Consider the following 23,328-nt stretch of genomic DNA (forward strand, 5'->3'; position numbering starts at 1 on the left):
GGCTGTCTCTGAGTGGTAGACTAAAGGTGAAGTTTTTATCACAATTTTCTAACTCTGCAGTGAATACATATTACCTATGTAAACAGATAAAGGGGAATAACTTCTTTTTCCTGTTTATAAAAGTAATACAAGTTCATTAGATCAACTTGATAAATTATAAAACAGTACAAAAAGCCAAAATACAATCCACAGCTCAGAGTTAACCACTATTAATATTTTGGAACCTTTTAGCTTGTGTGTACAGGTAAACACATTTTTACTATGGAAGTTATATCACAAACAATTTTGCAAATGTGATTTCTCCATTTATGTTTATGTACAAGCACAAAATTTAAATATCTGCATAATGTGATAGTTAGATACCATGACTTATTTAACCACTCTATTATTGTATATTTGTGTTGCTTTGAATTTTTAAATTTTAATTACCTGTGACCAATGCTAATTGTTTGGATGAATAATTTCTATCCAAATTTCTGATTATTTACAATAGACACCCAGAATTAGAATTGGTAGTCAACAGATATAAATTCAGGCTATTGCTACATATCGTCAAATTACTTTCCAGGGAGCTTGGGCCAATTTGCAATGTGTGAAAGTGCTTGTCTTACTGCACAGTAAGCCGAGAGTGAGGGTGTCTGCAGTGTGCTTCCTCTATGGGAGAATAGTTAAGACTCTTTAATTGCATCTGTCTATTTTCCCTGCTAAGGCAGGAATCCTATCTGTGTTCATCATTACCCAACACTGCTTACTATACAGTATCAATGCAAATAGTTATTGAATTAATATCTTTTAAAAAATTGCTGCCAATTCAGTAAGCTAAACATTTTTGGCTCTTGTGTTTTTAAAATAGTTTTATTTGCTGAAACCGGTTTGGCTCAGTGGATGGAGCGTCGGCCTGCGGACTGAGAGGTCCCAGGTTCGATTCCGGTCGGGGGCATGTACCTGGGTTGCGGGCACATCCCCAGGAGATGTGCAGGAGGCAGCTAATCGATGTTGCTCTCTCATCGATGTTTCTAACTCTCTATCTCTCTCCCTTCCTCTCTGTAAAAAATCAATGAAATATATTTAAAAAAAATAAAATAGTGTTATTTAAGTAAAATTTATATATTATAGAATTCACCAATTTACGTATTCAAAATGTTTTAGTAAATTTTTAAAACTGCTCAACCATTACCACAATCCAATTTTAGAACACTTTCATCCCTTGATCTGCCTGTCTTCTCCCTTGTTCCTGTCTGTATTCATTCTCCACTCTCATTCCCAGAACTAGCCAACCACTGATCTGTTTTCTAGCTCTATAATTTTGCCTTTTCTAGAAATTTCATATAAATGGAACTATATAATATATAATTTTTAGTGCCTGGCATCTTTCACATAGAATATTATTTTTGAGAGATTCATTCATGTTGCACATCTTAGTAGTTCTTTTACTTATTGAGGTATAACTGACATACAAAATTGCTCATGTTTAAAGTATACAGTTAATAAAATCTGACTTTAATATATACTTTAAAAGCATCACAACAACTAAGATCATGAAAATATCCATTCCTCCTTACCTAAGTTTCCTCATTCCCCTTTATAGTCATTGAGCCCTACACCATAGGTAATCACTGATTTTTTTTTTTTGTCATTACTGTTAACCCTTGAACATGGGTTTGAACTGGGCAGGCCCACTTATACCTAGATTTTTTTCAATAAATATATAGTTGCCCTCCATATACCTGGGTTTTGTGTCCACGGATTCTAAAACCACAGATGTGGAGGAGGACCAACTGTACACAATATTCTATGCCATTTTACATAAGGGACTTGAGCACCTGCAGATTGTGTGTGTGTATGTCCTGGAACCAATTTCCCATGAAGGATGACTGTAGTTGATTTTGGGGAGTCTAAAGTTGTATATGGATTTTCAACTGTGAGGGGGGTTGTGCCCCTAACCCAGGGGTGGGCAAACTTTTTGACTCGAGGGCCACAGTGGGTTCTTAAACTGGACCGGAGGGCCGGAACAAAAGCATGGATGGAGTGTTTGTGTGAACTAATATAAATTCAAAGTAAACATCATTACATAAAAGGGTACGGTCTTTTTTTTCAATAGTTTTATTCATTTCAAACAGGCCGGATCCGGCCCGCGGGCCATAGTTTGCCCACGGCTGCCCTAACCTCTGTGTTGGTCAAGGGTCAACTGTATAGATGTTTGCATTTTTTAGAATTTTATATAAATAGAATCATACAAAAATGGAATATACTCTTCTTGTCTAGCTTTTTTCACTTGGCGTAATTATTCTGAGATTCATACATGTTCTATCTATAGAGTTCATGCATTTTTCTTTATTTCTTTTTTTTTTTTTTTTTTTTTTTTTTTTACTGCTGAGTAACTTTCCATTAGATGGATAAACGATTTTGTTTATCAGTTCACCAGTTTGGTGGATATTGGGTTATTTCCAGTTTTTGGCTATAAGTACTACTACTCTAAACGTATTTGTCCGAGTCTTTGAGTGAACACTTCTCTTGGGTAGATTCCTAGGAGTGGAATTTCTTTTTTTTTCTTTTTTTAAAAAAAATATATTTTATTGATTTTTTACAGAGAGGACGGGAGAGAGATAGAGAGTTAGAAACATCGATGAGAGAGAAACATCGATCAGCTGCCTCCTGCATTCTGAGACCTTGCTAAACTCACTTATCAGATCTGGTAGATTTTATGTAGATTTCTTAGTATTTTCTACTTAAAGTTTACATAATCTATGAATAGTTATACTTCTTCCTTTCCAATCTGAATACTTCTAATGTCTTTCTTGTCTTACTTCACAAGAAAGGAACTTCATTACAATGTTGAGTAGAAATGGTGAGGAATAGAAACATCCTTGCCTTGTTCCTGATCACCAGAAATATTATGTTAACTATATATATTCTTTTTTCTTTGGTCTAGTTCAGTGGTTCTCAACCTTCTGGCCCTTTAAATACAGTTCCTCATGTTGTGACCCAACCATAAAATTATTTTCGTTGCTACTTCATAACTGTAATGTTGCTACTGTTATGAATTGTAATGTAAATATCTAATACGCAGGATGGTCTCAGGCGACCCCCTGTGAAAGGGTCCTTTGACCACCAAAGGGGTTGCGACCCACAGGTTGAGAACCGCTGGTCTAGTTAAAGATCTTTTTAAAAAATTCTTTCCAAGGAACCAACCTTTGGTTCTATCAGTTCTTTCATACTGTTTTCCTATTTCCTGTTTCATGGATTTCTACTCTGATCTTCATTATTTCCTTCTTTCTACTTACTTTGAGTTTGGTTAGCTCTTTCTTTTTCCAGCTTCTTAAGCTAGAAGCTTATATTATTGATGTTAGACCTTTCAGAGCCGTGAATATTCCTCTAAGCACTACTTTAACTGCACCCTCATGCATTTTTGTATTTTGTTTCAAGATAATTTTAAATTTTCCTGTGATTTTTGCTTTGACCCATGTATCTTTAGAAGTGTTATTTTTAACTTGCAAAAATTTTGGGGTTCCTAGATTTCTTCCTGTTATTGATTTCTAATTTATTTCTACTATGGTCCAACAACATACTTTATATATTACTATAACCCATTTCAATTTATTGAACCTTGTTTTACTCATCTAATATATGGTCTGTCTTAGAGAAGTTCCATGTGCACTTGAAGAACATGTATATTTTCCTGTTGTTTTGTTGCATATTTGATCTCCATATTGATTAGATCAAATATCTTGACTATGTTTGAGTCTTCGATTGTCTCTAATTCTATCGATTACTGAAAGAGTGTTGAAATTTCCAATTATAACTGTTGAACTGTCTGACAATTTTTGTTCCATGTGTTTTGGGCCTTTGTTGTTAGGCACATATACAGTTAAAACTGTTATATCTGACCATTATATTTTAACTGTTGATGAAGTAAGAATATTCATGTTTATTTCCTGAGTGAAATTTATGTCTTTTGACTGTTTTAGAATTTGTCAATATTCATGTTATTACTATTGATTTTGAAGAATAAGTGTTATATGAAAGATCACTATTGGTTATATGATCCAACCCAGTTTGTCTGCCTTTTTTTGTGATGCAAAATTTGTCAATTTATAAATTCTAGTATACTTGAATTTATAATTTCCTTATAAATTTCTATTACCTTTATGCTTTCAAAGTCTATTTATATTCTTTTTTTTTTAAATATATTTTATTGAGTTTTTACAGAGAGGAAAGGAGAGAGAGAGTTAGAAACATCGATGAGAGAGAAACATCGACCAGCTGCCTCCTGCACAATCCCCACTGGGGATGTCCTCGCAACCAAGGTACATGCCCTTGACCGGAATCGAACCTGGGACCTTTCAGTCTGCAGGCCAATGCTCTATCCACTGAGCCAAACCGGTTTCGGCTCTATTTATATTCTTGAAGATATTAGTTTAACATGTATATTTTTCACCTCACCACAAAGAGCCAACCTTTTATTGACTAATTGATCTTCTTTTGACACATTTAATACACCATCTTTATAGACTATATTGCTATGCATATATTTTCTTTTTATGCATGGAAATGATACTGGGTTTAATTACTATGGCTTTATATGCTAACTCTCTTTCACACCCCATAATAACTTTGTTTCTTTTCAAAACTCATTGCTATTCTTATGTATTTATTGTTCCATGTGAAGTTTAGAATTAGTTTATCAAGCTCCACACATGTTTTGGGGGGATAATTGGTAAGTTTATTTTAACATGGCAAACGGTCTTTATATTTTTTGATGAAATTTTATATTTTCTTCATATATATTTTTCAAGTCACATTTTTTCTTAATATTAAATAGGATTTTTTCCTATTATATTTTTAACTGGTTGTTTCTGGGGTATAGGATTAATACCATTTAACTGTTAAGAAGGTATACTTCTTAAGTTTGCTTAGTTTTAAGATTTTTTCCAAACTAGAAAATACATTAAATTTTGTCGTATTTTCCCCCCTCTTTTAATCTATTAATGACAGATCTTTTGTAAAGCTGAACCAGTTGCAGTCTTGGGCTAAAAACGACTTTTATATATTGGTAGATTTGACAAATCTGTAGTCCAGTTTTCATACCTGTAAAATGGGGACAATAGCATCTACAAAACATGGTTTTTTTTGTGAGCACCCAAGTGAATTAAAATATTGAGTAGTGCTTGGCACATAGTATGCTGCATGTGTGTATAAATTAATAGATTTATTTTTGTTTAAATAAAGTTTTTTTTAACTTCTTCCTTCTATGTACTTTATTTGGTTCTGTTTTGTCATCCTTTTTAATGCAACTTCAGAGGATAGCCTAGTTCATTTACTTCAGTATACAGGTTATGTATTTTCCCTTGTTCATATCCCAGAGATTTTACTAAATACAGGGTGTGTCAAAAGTAGGTCTGTCGTCGTGCATAGGTGAAACAGTTTATTCTTGTATGATTTATTAATTATTGTATTATTTTCCATACAAACAACTATAAATCTACTTTCCCCCCACCCTGTATAATGTTTTCATTCCTGATTTTAAAAAGATTGTAATTTGTATTTTCTTTACTAATTTCTTTACTAGTTAATAATTAACTATCTTTTTCTAAATATGATTAGGAATTTTTCTATTTTATTTTTTTTCTTTTAGTGATTGATCTTAAATTTTTAAAACATACTTTAACTCTAGCCATTCTTAGAGAAATATAATTCTATCAGCATCTATATTCTCCATTCTCATAAAGACTCACAGTCTGGCCTCTTTCTACTCTCTTATGTTAGAGCCGTGGTTCTCAACCTGTGGGTCGCGACCCCTTTGGCAGCTGAACGACCCTTTCACAGGGGTCGCCTAAGACCATCCTGCATATCAGATATTTACATTACGATTCATAACAGTAGCAACATTACAGTTACGAAGTAGCAACGAAAATAATTTTATGGTTGGGTCACAACATGAGGAACTGTATTTAAAGGGCCAGAAGGTTGAGAATCACTGTGTTAGAAGTATCTGTGATCAATACTTACCTAGTTCTAAGAATAAGTTTTACTAATTTTGTTGCTCATGATTGCTTCTTGCATCCTAGTATTCCTCTAGGATCCATTTGCCTTCTTGCTGAAGAATATCCTTTAATATTTCTTTCAGAGATAGTTTGTGTGTAGTAAGCTTTTCACATCTCTGAATGTCTGACAATATCCTTACCTGGCTGTTACATTTAAATAGGAACAGAGTTCTAGGTTCTAAGTTATTTTCTTTGCAGTATTTAAATGGTCATGCTCTACTTGGTTTTGTATTCATTTTGCGGGTAATCTCTTTTTTCTTTCTGATAGGTTTTCAGTTCTCTATCTTTTATGTTCTCAAATTTCATTCTATTACGGGATTGGCAAACTACAGTCTGTGGGTCAAATCTGTCTTGTACAGCCAATGGTTTCACCTTTTTAAGTTTGAAAAAATATCAAAAGAAGAATATTTCATGACATGTGAAAATGAAATGAAGATAATATCTCAGTGTCTATGATTAAAATTTTATTGGAACACAGCCATATTCTTTTGCTTAAATAAAGCTTATCTTTCCTACTTTCACACTATAATGGCAGAGCTAAGCAGTTGTGACAGACCTGCAAAGTCTAATGTATTTGCTACCTGGCCAGAAAAAAAAGTGAGCTGATAACTGTTTATGCATATATTTTTGTTTAAAAAGATACAATTCTGGGACTTATCTGGGTGTTATTTCTACTGATTCCTACGAGGATTTCTTACCCCACAACCACACTTACTAGGCCAGATCAATAACTTTTTAACTGGCCTTAACCGGTTTGGCTCAGTGGATAGTGTATTGGCCTGTGGACTGAAAGGTCCCAGATTCGATTCCGGTCAAGAGCATGTACCTTGGCTGCGGGCATATCCCCAGTAGGAGGTGTGCAGGAGGCACACGATTATGGTTTTTTCATTTAAATATTTTTCTTTTCATTTCCTAGAAATTGGCCAGTCTTGCTTCAAGAATGCAATATATTCTCTTATCTCACTAAAAATAGTAAATATACTCATTTTGATGCCTTGTTCTGTTGCTGTAGTGAGTCTCCTTTCAAGAGTGAAATTCTTGCATTTGTTGAGTATTTTATTGGTATTTGTCAACAATTTCATATTTGTCTACTATTCTATGTAGTTGAGAATAGACTGCTGCCTCTGTTTGCACTGGCTGCTTACAAGAGGGCAGTGTGTAATTGCTAGTGTTTTCAATGAGAACCAGGATGGATTGGGCCATGCTGTTGCTGTGAATATATTTTAGTGGCTGTGCTTTCTCTGCTCCAAGATCTCACACACACTGCTTTTGTCTTTCCTTTAGGGGTAGGATTAGGATATACAGTCATGCATCACTTAATGAGGTCAGCGTATATGATGATGGTCCCATAAAATTATAATGGATTATAAGCAAAAAGTTTGATTGATGTTGAAAGAAAAGGCTAGACCTGATTACTGATGTTGAATTTACTGCTGCTAGCTTTGGGGGGTTTAAATAGAAGAGGCTCAGTATGTGCCTACCCTTGGCTGGGGCTGGAGTTGGCAAGGGAGCAAGAGGAATGGGCTGGGAGGAAGGCAGCCCAAGAACCATCCCCATTCCTACCTCGGCTAACATCATGCGCACAAGCTCACTTCTCTTCTCCATTTCTATTTAACTCTCCTTCCTCTCAGTTCCACGCCCGCCCCCAATATTCATCTCCTCCCCTTCCTCCTTTTATTTCTTATTTCAAGCTTTAGCTTTCTAGCTCTCTTAATCTCTGCTCTCCATTTCTCTTTTTCCTTCCTTCTCATCCTTCCTCTCTCCCTCCTCCTGATGTCTACTCTCCCTCAGATGGTGCCTCCCTCCACAGCTTTTCCCTTGCTCCCCCAAAGCATGTGCGTACAAACACACTTTATCTTTTAAACCATGTTGCTGTGGTAACTTTTTTATGTTTAGACACAAAAATAATTGCCATTTTATTTCAATTGCTTATTCAGTACCATAATAGGCTGTACAGTCTTGGAGCCTAGGAGAAATAGGCTATACCATATGGTCTAGGTGTGTAAGCTCGCTATAGCATCTAGATTTGTGTAAGTATAGTCTGTGATGTTTGCACAATGATGAAATGGCCTAAGGGTGAATTTTTCTGAACATATCCCCATTGGTAAGTGACACATGACTGTTTAGGATTTGGCCTAGCTACATGCTTCTGGTCTCCCTCTTGCTCTTGGTCTCAATCAAATTCTGGTATAGATATCCTTAAATGCGGTTCTCTTTATCTGTAGTAATTATCTTCTGCACCCTCCGCATAGAACATAAGCTCTGGTTCCCTCTTCAATCTGATCCCATCTACTTTCTTTCTTTCCACGGGAAGTTTCTCTTCTTTAAGTGGTGTTCTGTACTTTTTATTTTTATGGTGTAAGAAATGGAAAACGACAGTATGCTTTAAATCGGCCTGTATTATTATTACTTTTTAGAAATCCACTGATGTTTTGTTTATGGCCTAATATGTATTTAGTAAATGGTCTATGGATAAAGGTATTTTATCTATTTTCAGGGAATAGTTTATGACTGCAAATAATTTTTAGAGTTTTGCTTCAAAAATCTGATGTTATTCGGACAGTTTTTGTGTGTGCTCATTCTTTTTTTATTCAACCTTTGCTATCATTCCACAGTTGAACCCTTTTCTTTTAAAAAGTGAGTTTATTCCATTTCTTTTCACTGATCTAAAAATACTTGTCTTTTCTCATTTTTTAGTTTATGATGTGTGGTCTGTGTTTTTATTTTGTGTGTACAGTTTTTTTTCTGATTGAATTAGAATATTTAGAGTAAGGCTTTTGTTTTTCAAGTGATTATTTTAATATTATTATTTTTTTAAATATATTTTATTGATTTTCTACAGAGAGGAAGGGAGAGGAATAGAGAGTCAGAAACATCAATCAGCTGCCTCCTGCACGCCCCCCACTGGGGATGTGCCCGCAACCAAGGTACACGCCCTTGACCGGAATCGAACCCGGGACCCTTCACTCCCCAGGCCGATGCTCCATCCACTGAGCCAAACTGGTCAGGGCTTACTTAATATTATTAAACTCTAAACTTATCAGCTTTAGAAGGTATCTTTGGAGGCCTTGCTAATTAAACTCAACATTTTCTTCTTCCTCTGTACATCCTAATTCAGTTAAATAGTTATTTTTAGGATGTTACATATATATTTCTTCTTCCTCTCTACACCAGCTTTAGTTACATTATTTTCCCCATAATAATTATGGTTCTGATAAATATCCTTTCTACATTGAAATGGATTGATTGCTCATTATTATTTCTTTTTTAAACTAAATTTATTAAAAGGGCAACATGGGTTAATAACATTATATAAGTTTCAGGTATACAACTTTATAATATGACATTTGTACACACTACTGTGTGCTCACCACTCAAAATCTAGTCTACCTTCCATTACCATGAATTTGACCCTCTTTGTTCTGCCAATCCCTTTCCCTCTGGTAACCACCATTCTGTTGTCTGTATTTATGAGTTTGCTGCTTTTGTTTTACATCCCATATACGAATGAAATCATGTGGTTCTTGTCCTTTTTCGTCTGACTTATTTCACTTAGCATAATGCTTTCAAGATCCATCCCAGTTGTCGCAAATGGCAATATTTCATATTTTTTATGGCTAAGCAGTACTCCATTGTATATGTGTACCACATCTTCTTCATCCAATCATCTGATGATGGGCGCTTAGGTTTCCATGTCTTGGTTATTGTAAATAATGCTGTAGTGAACACAGGGGCACATATATCTTTATGAATAAGTGTTTTCATAAATTTTTTTTTTGGGGGGGGTAGATACCCAGAAGAGGGATTGCTGGGTCATATGGTAGCTCTATTCTTAATTTCTTGGAGAATTTCCATACTATTTTCCATAGTGGCTGCAGTAACCTATACTCCAAACAATGATGTATAAGGGTCACCTTTTCTCTACATCTCCAATACTTGTTATTTCTTGTCTTATAGAAAATAGCCATTCTAACGTGTGAGGTGATATCTCATTGTGGTTTTGATTTACTTCCCCTTATAACTAGTGATGTTGAGCATATTTTCCTATATTTGTTGTATGTCTTCCTTGGTTAAGTGTCTATTCATGCCCTCTGCCCATTTTTTAATTGGACTTTGTTGAGTTGTATGAGTTCTTTATATATTAGCTCCTTATCAGAGGTATCTTTTGCAAATATCAACCATTTTGTTGTTTGCCTTTTGTTTTGTTTTGTTTTTTTGATGGTTTCTTTTGCTGAGTAGAAGCATTTTAGGTTGATGTAGTCTCATTCATTTGTTTTTGCTTTTACTTCCCTTGTCTTTTGGGTCAAGTTCACAAAAATGCCTGAGGCCAACTGCCGGGGTCCAACCCCAGCAGGTCCAGGGGTTCCCAAAGGCGTAGATGGAGTCGGCGAAGAAGGAAGGACACGAAGACAGCGTTCAGCTGATCAGCAGCCTAGCCAGGATCTCCAGCCAAGTTCTGGTCTCGATCTCCAGAGAGGTTCTGCTCAGGATCTCCAGCGAAGTTCTGGTTAGGATCTCCAGCCAGGTTCTGTGTCCATGTTCTCTTGCTAGGTTCTCCAGGTTCTCCAGCCAGGTTCTGTAGCCAAGTTCCCTCACTAGGTTCTCCAGCCAGGTTCTGTCCAGGTTCTCCAGCCAGGTTCAGTCACCAGGTTCTAGTCAGGTTCTCTTGCCAATTTCTGTAGTCAGGTTCAGTCCAGGATCTTTTGCCATGTTCTCTCGCTAGGTTCTGTCTCTAGGTTCTGAGGCCAGTTTCTGTCCAGGATCTTTTGCCATGTTCTCTCCAGTGAAGTTCTTCTGTCTCTAGAGAACGTTCTGTGTAGGTTCTGTGCCTAGGTTCTGTCTCTCTCTGTCTTGTTACATCCGTATTTATACCAGTTGATTCCAATCCTATCAATCTCTATTATAAAGGTTAGGGCGTTTCTTATCTCCATTCCAGGGAGTAAAGATTATGTAGCTTAAGCATGATTGTTCATAGTTAAAGTGATTAATTACCCGCCTGGCACTTAGTTAAGAGGTTTTATTCCCTCCCTAACTTCAGGGGAAAATCCCTACCCGGGGAAACAACCTTTCTCAGAGAGGAGACCTTTGTTAAAACACATAGTGCCAAGAAGGTGAGCAAACATATTAAGAACAGTATGCCATATATGCCAGGTCCCTTGAAACAGCAAGCATGGACCGGCTCCCGGCAGCCAACGTCCATATGTTTATTGCCTATATTTTCTTTTATGTATTTTGTTTCCGGTCTTAATATTTAAGTCTTTAATCCATTTTGAGTTAATTTTTATATATAGTGTCAGAGAGTTCATTGTTTTGCAGGTGGCTTTCCAGTTTTCCCAACACTATTTATTAAAAAGACTTTCTTTTTTAACATTGTGTGTTTTGGGCCCTTTGTTGAAAATTAGTTGCACATATGCATAGGTTTATTTATAGACTCTCAATTATGTTGCATTGGTCTGTGTATCTGTTTTTCTGCCAATGCCATACTGTTTTGATTACTGTAGCTTTATAGTATAATTTGACATCAGGGAGTGAGATACCTCCAGTTTTGTTCTTTTTCTTCTCAGGATTGAACTGGCTGTTTGGGGTCTTTGGTGGTTCTATACAGATTTGAGGGGTTATTTTGTTTTCTTTTATTCTGTGAAAAATACCATTGGGATTTTGATAAGAATTACATTAAATCTTTATAACATTTTAATTCTTCCAATCCATGAACACAGAACAGCTTTCTCATTTCTTTTATTTTAAAAAAATAATTGTTTATTGTTGAAAGTATTACATATGTCCCCTTTACCCCCATTCACCTCTAGCCTCCCCTCTTCTGCCCCCCCCCCCCAAATCCCCACGGCTCCAGGCCTTCAGCACCCTATTGTCTGTGTCCATGGGTTCTGCATATATGCATACAAGGTCTTTGGTTGATTAGCTCGCACCTATCCACCCTCCCCTGCCTTCCCTCTGAGATTCTGCACTGTGTTCCATGCTTCCATGTCTCTGGATCCACTCTTTTCATCTATTTACTTTGTTACTTAGATTCCACATATGAGTGCGATCATGTGATACTTGTCTTTCTCTGACTGACTTATTTCACTTAGCATGATACTCTCAGGTCCCTCCATGCTGTCTCAAAGGGTAAAAGATTCTTCTTTTTTACTGCTGCATAGTATTCCATAGTATAAATGTACCAAACCTTTTTTATCCACTCATCTACTGATGGGCACCTGGGCTGTTTCCAGATCTTAGCTATGTAAATTGTGCTGCTATGAACATAGATAGGGGTGCATACATTCTTCTAATTGGTGCTTTGGGTTTCTTAGGATATATACCTAGAAGTGGTATCACTGGGTCAAATGGCAGTTCCGTATTTAAATTTTTGAGGAAACTCCATACTGTTTTCCATAATGGCTGCACTGTATTCCCACCAGCAGTGCACGAGGGTTCCCTTTTCTCCACATCCTCGCCAGCACTTGTCATTTGTTGATTTGTTGATGGTAGCCATTCTGACAGATGTGAGATGGTACCTCATTGTCATTTTGATTTGCATCTCTCAGATAGTGACTTTGAGCATTTTTTCATGTCTCTTGGCCATCTGTATGTCCTCTTTTTTTTTTTTTTAAATATATTTTATTGATTTTTTACAGAGAGGAAGGGAGAGAGATAGAGAGTTAGAAACATCGATTAGAGAGAAACATCGATCAGCTGCCTCCTGCACATCTCCTACTGGGGATATGCCCGCAACCCAGGTACATGCCCTTGACCGGAATCGAACCTGGGACCTTTCAGTCCACAGGCCGACACTCTACCCACTGAGCCAAACCGGTTTCGGCTGTATGTCCTCTTTGAAGAAGTGTCTATTTACGTCCTTTGCCCATTTTTAAATTGGATTATTTGTCTTCCTTTTGTTAAGTTGTATGAGTTCCCTGTAAATTTTGGATATTAACCCTTTATCAGCTGTATCATTGCCAAATATGCTGTCCCATACAATGGGCTCTCTTTTCGTTTTGTTGATGGTTTATTTGCTGTGCAGCTTTTTTATTTTGATGTAGTCCCATTTGTTTATTTTCTCCTTAGTTTCTCTGCCTTAGGAGATGTATCTGTAAACATACTGCTATGAGAGATGTCTGAGATTTTGCTGCCAGCTTTCCATTTCTTTATATCTTCTTCAGTTTCTTTCAACTGTGTCTTATAGTTTTCAGTGTACAGGTCTTTTACTTCCTTTAAGTTTATTCCTAGGCATTTTATTCTTTTTTTTATTTTTTATTTTTTTATATATTTTATTGATTTACAGAGAGGAAGGGAGAGAGATAGAGTTAGAAACATCAATGAGAGAGAAACATCGATCAGCTGCCTCCTGCACAATCCCCACTGGGGATGTGCCTGCAACCAAGGTACATGCCCTTGACCGGAATCGAACCTGGGACCCTTCAGTCTGCAGGCCGATGCTCTATCCACTGAGCCAAACCGGTTTCGGCCCTAGGCATTTTATTCTTTTTGTCATGATTGTATTGAGATTGTTTTCTTCATTTTTCTTTATGCAACAGATTTTTGTATAATGAGTTTGTATCCTGCAACTTGACTGTATTTACTTATTTCTTCCAATAGCTTTTTGGTGGATTCTTCAGGGTTTTCTATATCTAGAATTATGTCATCTGTAAGTAGTAACAGTTTTACTTCTTCATTCCCAGTTTGGATGCCTTTTATTTCTTTTTCTTGTCTAATTGCTCTGGCTAGGACTTCCAGTACTATATTTAATAACAGTGGATCGGGGGGATAAAATGGACACATATGTAATACCCTTTGTAATACTTTAAGCAATAAATTAAAAAACAAACAAACAAAAAAAAAACAGTGGTAAGAATGGGCACCCTTATCTTGCTCTTGATCTTAGAGGAAAATCTTTCATTTTTTTCCCCAATCGAGTATGATTTTATCATAAATGGATGTTGTATCTTGTCAAATATTTTCCCTACATGCATTGATAGGATCATATGATTTTTATCTTTTACTCTGTTAATGTGGTATATCACATTGATTGATTTGTGGATGCTGAACCGTCCTTGCATCTCTGGAATGAACCCCACTTGATTGTGATGTATGATCCTTTTAATATATTGTATTCAATTTGCTAGTATTTGGTTTAGCATTTTTGCATCCATGTAAACTAGAGCTACTGGCTTGAAATTTTCTTTTTTGGGGGTGAGTTATTTTTGCCTGGTTCTGGTACCAGGGTAATGTTAGCTTTGTAATATGAGTTAGGAGTATTCATTCTTGTCCAATTTTTTGGAAGAGGTTAGTAAGGATTAGTATTAAATCTTTAAAAAAATATATACTTTATTAACTTCAGAGAGGAAGGGAGAGGGATAGAAACATTAATGATGAGAGAGAATCATTGATTGGCTGCTTCCTGCATGCCCTCTGGGTATCAAGCCCACAACCCTGACATGTGCCCTGACCACGAATCCAACTGTGACTTCCTGGTTCATAGGCTGATTCTCAAGCATGGAGCTACACCAGCTGGGCAATATTAAAAATCTTTTTTTAATGTTTGGTAGACTTCACCAGTGAAACCAAATGGCTTTGAACTTTTGTTCATTGTCAGTTTTTTGGGTTTTTTTTTGTAATTACTGTTTCAGTTTCCTACTAGTGATGGGCCTATTTAGATTTTCCTCCTAGGAAGGTTGTATACTTCAAATAATTTGTCCATTTCTTCTAGCCTATCAAATTTCATGGCATATAGTCTTTCATAGAATTCTCATGTAATCCTTTTATTTTCGTGGTGTCCATTCTAACTTCTTTTCATTTCTGATTTGAGTCTTTTTCATTTATGTAATATCATCTTCCACCTCTTCACTTTGAGCCCATGTTTGTCTGTGAAGTTGAGAGGAGTCTCCTGCAGGCAACTTATAGTTGGAGCTTGCTTTTTAATCTATTCTGCTACTTTGTGATTTTTGATTGGTGAGTTCAGTCCATTTACATTTAGGGTAACTATTGATATATGAGGACTTACTATATCCATTTTATTTTTTGTTTTCTGGTTGCTCTTATCTCCATTGTTTCTTTCTCTTGTGATTATGTCTGCTATGCCAGTTTGGTAGTTTTCTGTGATTTTTTTTTCCTGTTTTCTTTTTTTTAGGTTTTGTGTCTCAGCTCTGACTTTTTGTGTGTGTTTACCATTAGCCTCATGTAAAGTGCCTCATACATACAGTAGTCCTTTTTCTTCTGATTGCATCTCATCTTCATTCCCTTGTGAGTGGTCAGTCCTTTCCTTCTCCCCTTTCATGAATTTGTTGTCACAAATTATCTCTTTTTATATTGTACCAAATTGTAGTAGCTAGTTATTTTTTAATGACATCCCCTTCATTTAACCTTTATGTTTAAACTAAGTGTTTAATATCTTATTCTGAAGTAGAGTTGCAATTTCCTATTTATGTCTGATAGTCATCGTACTCAGTTTTATATACTTTGTTTTTTTGGTTTTTGGTAGAAGAGCTCCTTTAAAAATTTCTTGTAAAGTAGGTCTTGCAGTAGATTCTCTCAGCTTTTGTTTGTCTGGGAAAGCCTTTATTTTTCTTCATAGCTAAAGAACAATTTTGCTGGATATATTATCCTTGGCTGACAGTTCCTTTCAATATTTTGAATATTTCCTTCCACTTTCTCCTGGCTTATAATGTTTCCATTGAAAAATGATAATATAATAGGGTTTCCTTTGGCTGCCTTGAGAATTCTTTGTCATTAAATTTTTTTTATCCTCACCAGGTATATGTTTTTTGATTTGAGAGAGAGAGAGAAAGAGAGAGACATCGATTGGTTGGTTACCTCCTGAATGCACCTGACCAGGAATCATTCCACAACCTTTTGGTGTATGGGAAGGTGCTCCAACCAACTGAGCCACTCGGCCAGGGCTTTGTCATTAATTTTTGATAGTTTGAATAAAATGTGTTTTGGAGAAGATATTTCTGGGTTGATAAAATTAGTTGTTCTGTTAGCTTCCTTTATTTCAAAAGTCCAGTTCGTTCTATAGGCTTGGAAAGTTCTCATCAATTATTTCTTTGGGTAAGCTCTTTGTTTCCTTCTCCCTCTCTTCTCCTTCTGGTATATCTATTATCCTTATGTTCCTCTTTCTGACCGAGTCAGATAGTTCTCATAGAGTTCTTTCATTTTTAAATACTCTTCTTCCTTCTAGTTTCTGTCTTCGTGTTTGCTAATTCTCTCTTAAGCAATTAAGTTCTTCATCTCCAGATTTTCTGTTTGGTTCTTTTTGATAGTTTTAATCTTTTTGGTAAAGTACTCCTTATGTTCATTAATTTTATTTTTGAGGTCATTGAACTGCCTTTCTGAGTTCTCTTGTAACTCACTGAGCTTCCTCACAACTGCAGTCTTAAATTCTCTATCATTTAAGTGACAGTCTTCCATGGCTTCTGGAGGCTTTTCATTTTCTTTAAGTGCTCCCATGTTACCTTAGTTGTTCATGGTATTTGATGGATTGTTTCTCGGACACAAATTTGAGCTATTCAGCTATTTTCTTGTTTAGATACTGTTTTGATCTCAACAATTCAGCAGGTTGACAGGCAGGGTACTTTCCCCCCAGTAGATGGTGTTATAGCACAAGTTTTTGTTTTCTCTTACTTGCACTATTTGTGCCTCTGGGATTACAGTGGATTGGTATTATTTCAGTTAAGGAAAATGCCATGTATGCACTGGGATAATGGGTGTTCTCTGTGACTGGCTTGCTTGGGTTATGGGGCATCACCACTGTAATGGAGGGAATAGAGAACTGGTGTGGCAGGCAATGGAGAACTGGCTTTGTGAGCTCTTAGAGCTATTTCCTTTTCACTAATGGTCACTGGCCCCACTGCTAATAGAATTGATGGGGCAAGGGAGGCAAGTTGCAATCTTATGGCTCTACCTCTCTGCCTGTTTTTGATAGTTTTAATCTTTTTGGTAAAGTACTCCTTATGTTCATTAATTTTATTGGGTTATGGGGCATCACCCATAGGCACTATTGTACAGCTTTCTCTACCTGGCTGTTTGGATGCGTGGAAAGTTTGCCATGTTGTGGCTCCATCCTTTGCCAGCAATGGCTGTTGGCATCACTGTACTTTCTAAGACTTCCCAGCCACCTCTACTGGGGTTTGCCATGATGGGAAGGGAGGAAGGGAGATGCCTTTTCTCTGAGGAACACTGCTTCTGAACCTCTTATACTCTAGGTCAGTGGTTCTCAACCTGTGGGTCACGACCCCTTTGGTGGTCGAACGACCCTTTCACAGGGGTCGCCTAAGACTATCCTGCATATCAGATATTTACATTACGATTCATAACAGTGGCAACATTACAGTTATGAAGTAGCAATGAAAATAATTTTATGGTTGGGTCACAACATGAGGAACTGTATTTAAAGGGCCAGAAGGTTGAGAACCACTGCTCTAGGTGGTAGTGTGAGGGATCTAGCTCGACTTCTCCATTACTACCATTCTCTCTGGGGCTGCAGTGGGCACCCAACTGTGTCTGCAGCCATCATCTCTGTCCTTTTCCTTGTCTTGCTTCCATATCTCATTCCAATAGGCCCACCTTTAGATGTACCATTGGGTAAATCATTCAGGTATGTTTGTGTGTTGAACAGGGACTCCTTTGTTGAGTTATAGTTGTCTGATTTGTTGTAAATTTAAGGATAGAAACAAAGGAATCTTCTTACTCTGCCATGTGGCTGATGTCACACTATTATTTCTTTTCCACCATGGCTGCTCTATGTCTGGGCTCTTTATTGGTTGGTTTCCTGGTTTTATGATTATGTCCTTTTTAAAGAAAAGCTCATGGATGCTATATTCCCTCCAGTTATTACATGTTTGAAAATGTCTATTTGTGTTTTCATGCTTGAATGTCATATTGGGTTAGTGTAAAGTCTCTGGGTATAGACTTTCTATCTCTGAGAAAGTTGTAAATATTGTTTCACAGTCTTCCAGTATTTATTTTTACTGTGGAGGTATCTGAGCCAAGACTAATTTTTGCCCTTGTCTGGTGACTTGCATTTTGAAAAATGAACCCCCTCCCCAATAAGCTTTTATTTACCTTTGAATTCTGATAAATTCACCACACATATCTGGGGTCAATAATTACAAGTATTTCCTAGATTATAAGAGAATCTTGTATAAGAGAATTTGATCTTTCAGAGTTAGGTCTTCATTTCAAAAAAAGCTTTTTTATTATCTTTGAATTTTTTCCTATTCTGCTTGCCCTATCCAATATATACACTGAGGGGTCAGATTATTATGACTAGCCAGATTATTATGACCACCCCATCAGTACTTCTTTGGGCCACCTTTTGCCTTCAATACTGCAGCGATTCTTCTTGGCATTGACTCCATGAGATGTTGAAAGGTGATGCGAAGAATCTGATACCATGCCTGATCAATACCAGCTGCCTGATTGCTCTTTTAACTTTGTCCCACAAATGCTCAATTGGATTGAGACCTGGTGATTGTTGGGGCCACCTAAGCAAGGTAAAGTCTCCCTCATGTTCTTGAAACCACTCCTGCACAATATGAGCACCGTGGCATGGCACATTGTCTTGTTGGAAGAAGCCATCTCCATTGGGATACACTAACATGATAGGATAAACTTGATCAGCAACGATACTGAGGTATGTTGTGCTATTCAGACGTTTATAATGGTCTGGCCTTCTAGCAATTTCAGCGCAAAATTATAGCTAATTTGTCTACAAACGTCAGGTGGTCATAATAATCTGGCCACTAAGTGTGTGTGTGTATGTATAAGACCACCATCTTTGTTGGGTTAATTTGCATAGTCACCCTGATTGGCTGGTGGGCATAGCAGAGTGACACCAATTTGCATGTTTCTCTTTCATTAGTGTATATGTCAGATCCCTTTTGTTTTTCTTACACTTAATTTTCTTTCTGATACTTATTTTGTTCATAGGATAATTTTATTAATCTTCCTATTAGACACTTAGATTGTCTCAGAGTTTTCACTGTTACAAGTATCCACACACGTTCTTAACAGCAGTGATGTTGCTTCATAAGATCAGTAAAATTGCCCTAATTCTGCCTAAGGATGCTCAGTGTCAAAAACCTTTAAATCAGGTTTGTGAATCCACTTGCCTGTCTTTTCTTTGTATGCAGTCTCGGGATAATCAATGAATGATGAATGATTTTAAGGGTTTCCAGGTCATTATCATAAAAATGAGACCCTAGTTTTGTGACTAAACATATTAAAGAAATCTTCAGATTAAAGAAAGTGGTTTGGTGATGGCTTCTTCATTACTCTCAAAAAAGATTTTGAAGACTTAATGGTAGGGGTGACAAATGGTATGGTCTCTATGTAGGACTAACTGATGTTATCTATTGAGCTGGATATTCTGTTTATTCCACTAGATCTACTCTCCCCCTAGCTCTGTGTCCGAGGAGGGTGACCCGAATGGACCACAGCAGTGGGTTCTTATCTTTTGGTTTCTGGTTGGAAGCTAATGGAAAGTGCCAGCAATATACAGTCAGGTGACTCTCTCCATAGTTACTATCTTCAAGTTCCAATGATGGTTTCATCTTCTTGTCCTTTTAGGCGTAGCAATGGAAATGGCTCCATACTGTTGCTAGTTTTGGATGTCTGCATCATTTCTTGTTGGTTTTTCTAAAATCCTAACGCTTTGCAAGTATGCTATGTTTGCTATATACACATCTAGTAATTTATCCTACATGAGTGTAAAGTAACAGGTATATGAAATTATTCTTTGTGGCACACTCTCTCTCTGGGAAGCATGCCCACGCCATTCCCTTCCCCCTCTTCTTCGCCCACTTCTTCCTCATAGGCATGCATCTCATAAACTCTAAAGGACATTGGGAGACTTGCATTTAGGAGAGCAATGGGCAGCAGCAGCTCACCCAGGGCTAACCATATGAAACCATCTCCAAGGCCCTCTTTCCTCTGATTTCCCAGAGAACTAGGGCAGACCAGCCTAGGTCTCTATTGTTGCTTCCTCTATGCTAAGCACTTCCTTGTTTCACTGTCCCCAGCTTTTATAAATGTTCGCTCGTAGTAAAAAAAAAAAAAATTATTCATTGCAACATTATATTTCTAAAGTGAACTATTAAAATATAATGTCCACATACAGAGGATTGTAAAATAACAGTATAACAACACAGTGGACTATTATGCAACTGTAAAAAACTTAAAACATTCATTAGATATAGCTATGGAATAGTTTCCAATTTATTGGCTTGTTTTTTCCCTCAACCTTCAGTTATTCTTTTATTTTTTAAATATATTTTTATTGATTTCAGAGAGGAAGGGAGAAGAAGAGAGAGATAGAAACATAAATGATGAGAGGGAATCATTGATTGGCTGCCTCCTGCACACCTCTTACTGGGGATCGAGCCTGCAACCTGAGCATATGCCTTTGACCAGAATTGAACCCAGGACCCTTGAGTCCGCAGACTGATGCTCCATCCACTGAGCCAAACCAGCTCGGGCTTCAGTTATTCTTTTAGTAATTTATTCCTCATACACTCAAGGCCCCCAAAATATTTGTGAAGCCTCATTTATATCTCAGTGATCGTAAAATACAAGTGTTTGTTTTACCATGGTGTTCTTCTAATCTTTGCTGTTATTGTTTTTAGCTTTATTGAGGTTTACATGATATTCAAAAAATTCTACATATTTAATGAATACTTCTTGATGAGTTTGGACATAATTACATCTGTGATGTCATTTCTACGACCAAGGTACTAAGCATATCCATTACCTCAAAAAATTTCCCTGTATTTGTGTGTGTGTTTTAATATATTTTTATTGATGTCAGAGAGGGAGGGAGAGGGAGAGAGAGATAGAAACATCAATGTTGAGAGAGAATCATTGATTGGCTGCCTCCTGCACGACCCATACTGGGTATCGAGGCCACAACCCAGGCATGTGCCCTTAACTGGAATTGAACCTGGGACCCTTCCGTCCATAGGCCAATGCTCTATCCACTGATCCAAACAAGCTAGGGCTGTGTGTGTGTTGTGGGAACATTTAATATGAGCTCTATCCTTTTAATATATTTTGTAAGTGTACAATACCATATTTTTAACTATAGGTAACTATGTTGTATACTAGCAGATCTCTAGAACTTACTCATCTTGTATAATAGAAACTTTATATTATGGAAAAGGCATGGTACCAAGCTGTGGATATAATATGCTACCATATGTGTAAGAGAAAAAATAAAAAATGTATATTTGCTTTTATACACACACACACACATGTGTGTGTGTGTATCTATCTCTCTCTCCGTATATGTACATATATGCAACAGAGAGTGAGAATGTGAGGAAGAGAGTATTTTTGGAAGGGCACAAAATAAATGGTAACAGTGGTTGTTTTAAGGGAGGAAGACTGAATAGTAAGAAACTTTTGACTGTTGTTTCTTTGAATATTAAGTTATATGAATGTACTGCTTATTAAAAATGCACTACTTTAATAAGTATTCATTGAGAGCCTTAGAGAAACAATGACTAAAGAAGAATTAGAGGAGGAATCCCTAGGTGATAGAAAGAGCCAACAAATTATAAAGTTATGAAATGTTCTAAGCAGTGAAAGTCTCATGATTTAATTTCTTATCATGGTCCTTTTGTGGGATAATACACTATTATAAATTCCATGTAGAAGTTATTTCGTGTTCAGGGTTGAATGCAGAAGACCATATATGATAAAGATTTGTTTTAAACATGATCATCTTTTATTACTTAAAAAAGCTTTTCAGTTCTTCTGGCCTCCTTCCATGTTTACAGAGTTCACTGACATCACTAACAAAGTAGTGTGACTGCACAACAATCTTAGTTTCCAGTGAAAGGTACAACTTCATTAAAGGAAACAGGACATGAGGAGGCTCTTCAGGAAATTAAGAAGGAAAGAGAAAGACTGCTGGGGAAAATAGTCATTCAACTAAAGTTGTTTAAAATCACTCATGTTTATGATACTCAAAAATTGTAAAAATAGGAAAGGATTACTAGCTTGATTTTTTAAGGTGGTTTTAATATTTCCTGATATGGGTACCTCTCCTAAAAAGGTTCTACAAGACACAGGGAGATTCACTTACCCTTCCTGGAACTGTGCTTGGGCAGACTCCTCCGCTACAAGCGTCTCATACTCCTCAGCAGCAAACCTGTCCCAGTCAGAGGGCTCAGGCATGTCATTCTCCACATCCTGATTGGAAAGAGTACCGCACAGAAAAGAAAAAATAATTAAAGACAAAGAACTGGAGATAGGTTTATGGATCACTGAAAAAAAACCTATCTGAAAATGTTTCATTGTTAAAAGAAGTGCTAAAGTATTAATATTCCTAAAGTGATTTTCCACACCTGCAATCACAAAATTATAGTCTACTCTCCATCAGCTAAATTCTTTAGGCCTACATTCTTTAGCCTTGTAATCAGAGACCTTTTTCTAGACACTTCCTCCCTTGCACTTTGCCCAATAGCTATCTGGAGTGACCTGTGGGTTGCATATGACATCTGCATATGACACCCCTTCCTCTGGCAAATTTTTACTGCTTCTTTAAAATCCAGGTCAGCCCTAGCTGGTTTGGCTCAGTGGACAGAGTGTTGGCCTGCGGACTGAAGGGTCCCAGGTCCAATTCTGGTCCAGGGCACATGCCCAGTGGGCTTGATCCCCAGTGTGGGGTGTGCAGGAGGCAGCCAATCAATGATTCTCATCATTGATGTTTCTATCTCTCTCTCCCTCTCCCTTCCTCTCTGAAATCAATAAAAATATATTAAAAATAAATAAATAAATACAATAAAATCCAGCATGTCATCTCTGCTGTCTTCCTGGAAACAGCCTTTCTACCTCAAATAATTGCTTTGCTATAGTATATGCTTGGTTTCCACCTTTTACTATTCCATCTTTTTCATCTCTATATACCTATTCTTTATATACTAAGTCTTTTTCATTTCTATATAACCAGTGTCTCTTCAACAGTGTCTGGAGTTTAACTGAGCACTTTCTGACTAATCATTTTTTTCTTTTTTTTGCACATCAGAACAAATTTAATTAGCTCCTCCTATAAAGAAAAGTAAAATTTAAAGGTAAAATATAACAGTAAAATTTATAACACAAATAAAAGAAATAAAGGGGGGAAAGGCCATTTTCTTTTCCTTCTATAATATGGACATCATGGATTATATATTCCAGGTAAAATATGTTTTTCTATAATGATAATGAATTAGCATTTTCCTAGGATGTAGGGTTAATTATGCCTAGAAGAATGCAAATACCTAAAAATTGATCATATAATGTGTTA

The 23,328-nt window shown here is 36.7% G+C and overlaps 1 protein-coding gene across 2 annotated transcripts in view; it reads right to left on the reverse strand.

Annotated features, from left to right (window-relative positions):
- Positions 1 to 23,328, reverse strand: part of PPP2R3A (protein phosphatase 2 regulatory subunit B''alpha) — a gene marked incomplete at its 5' end in the record, with an annotated part of 153,306 nt that overhangs the window by 11,664 nt on the left and 118,314 nt on the right. For both annotated transcript variants that reach the window (XM_081106169.1, XM_081106170.1), the window contains one exon: positions 22,126 to 22,232. In XM_081106169.1, the coding sequence (XP_080962295.1) occupies positions 22,126 to 22,232 (107 nt within the window). The remainder of the gene's footprint in view (positions 1 to 22,125; positions 22,233 to 23,328) is intronic.

Source organism: Myotis nattereri, assembly GCF_964212035.1.
Source record: "Myotis nattereri genome assembly, chromosome: 14".
NCBI lineage: Eukaryota > Metazoa > Chordata > Mammalia > Chiroptera > Vespertilionidae > Myotis > Myotis nattereri.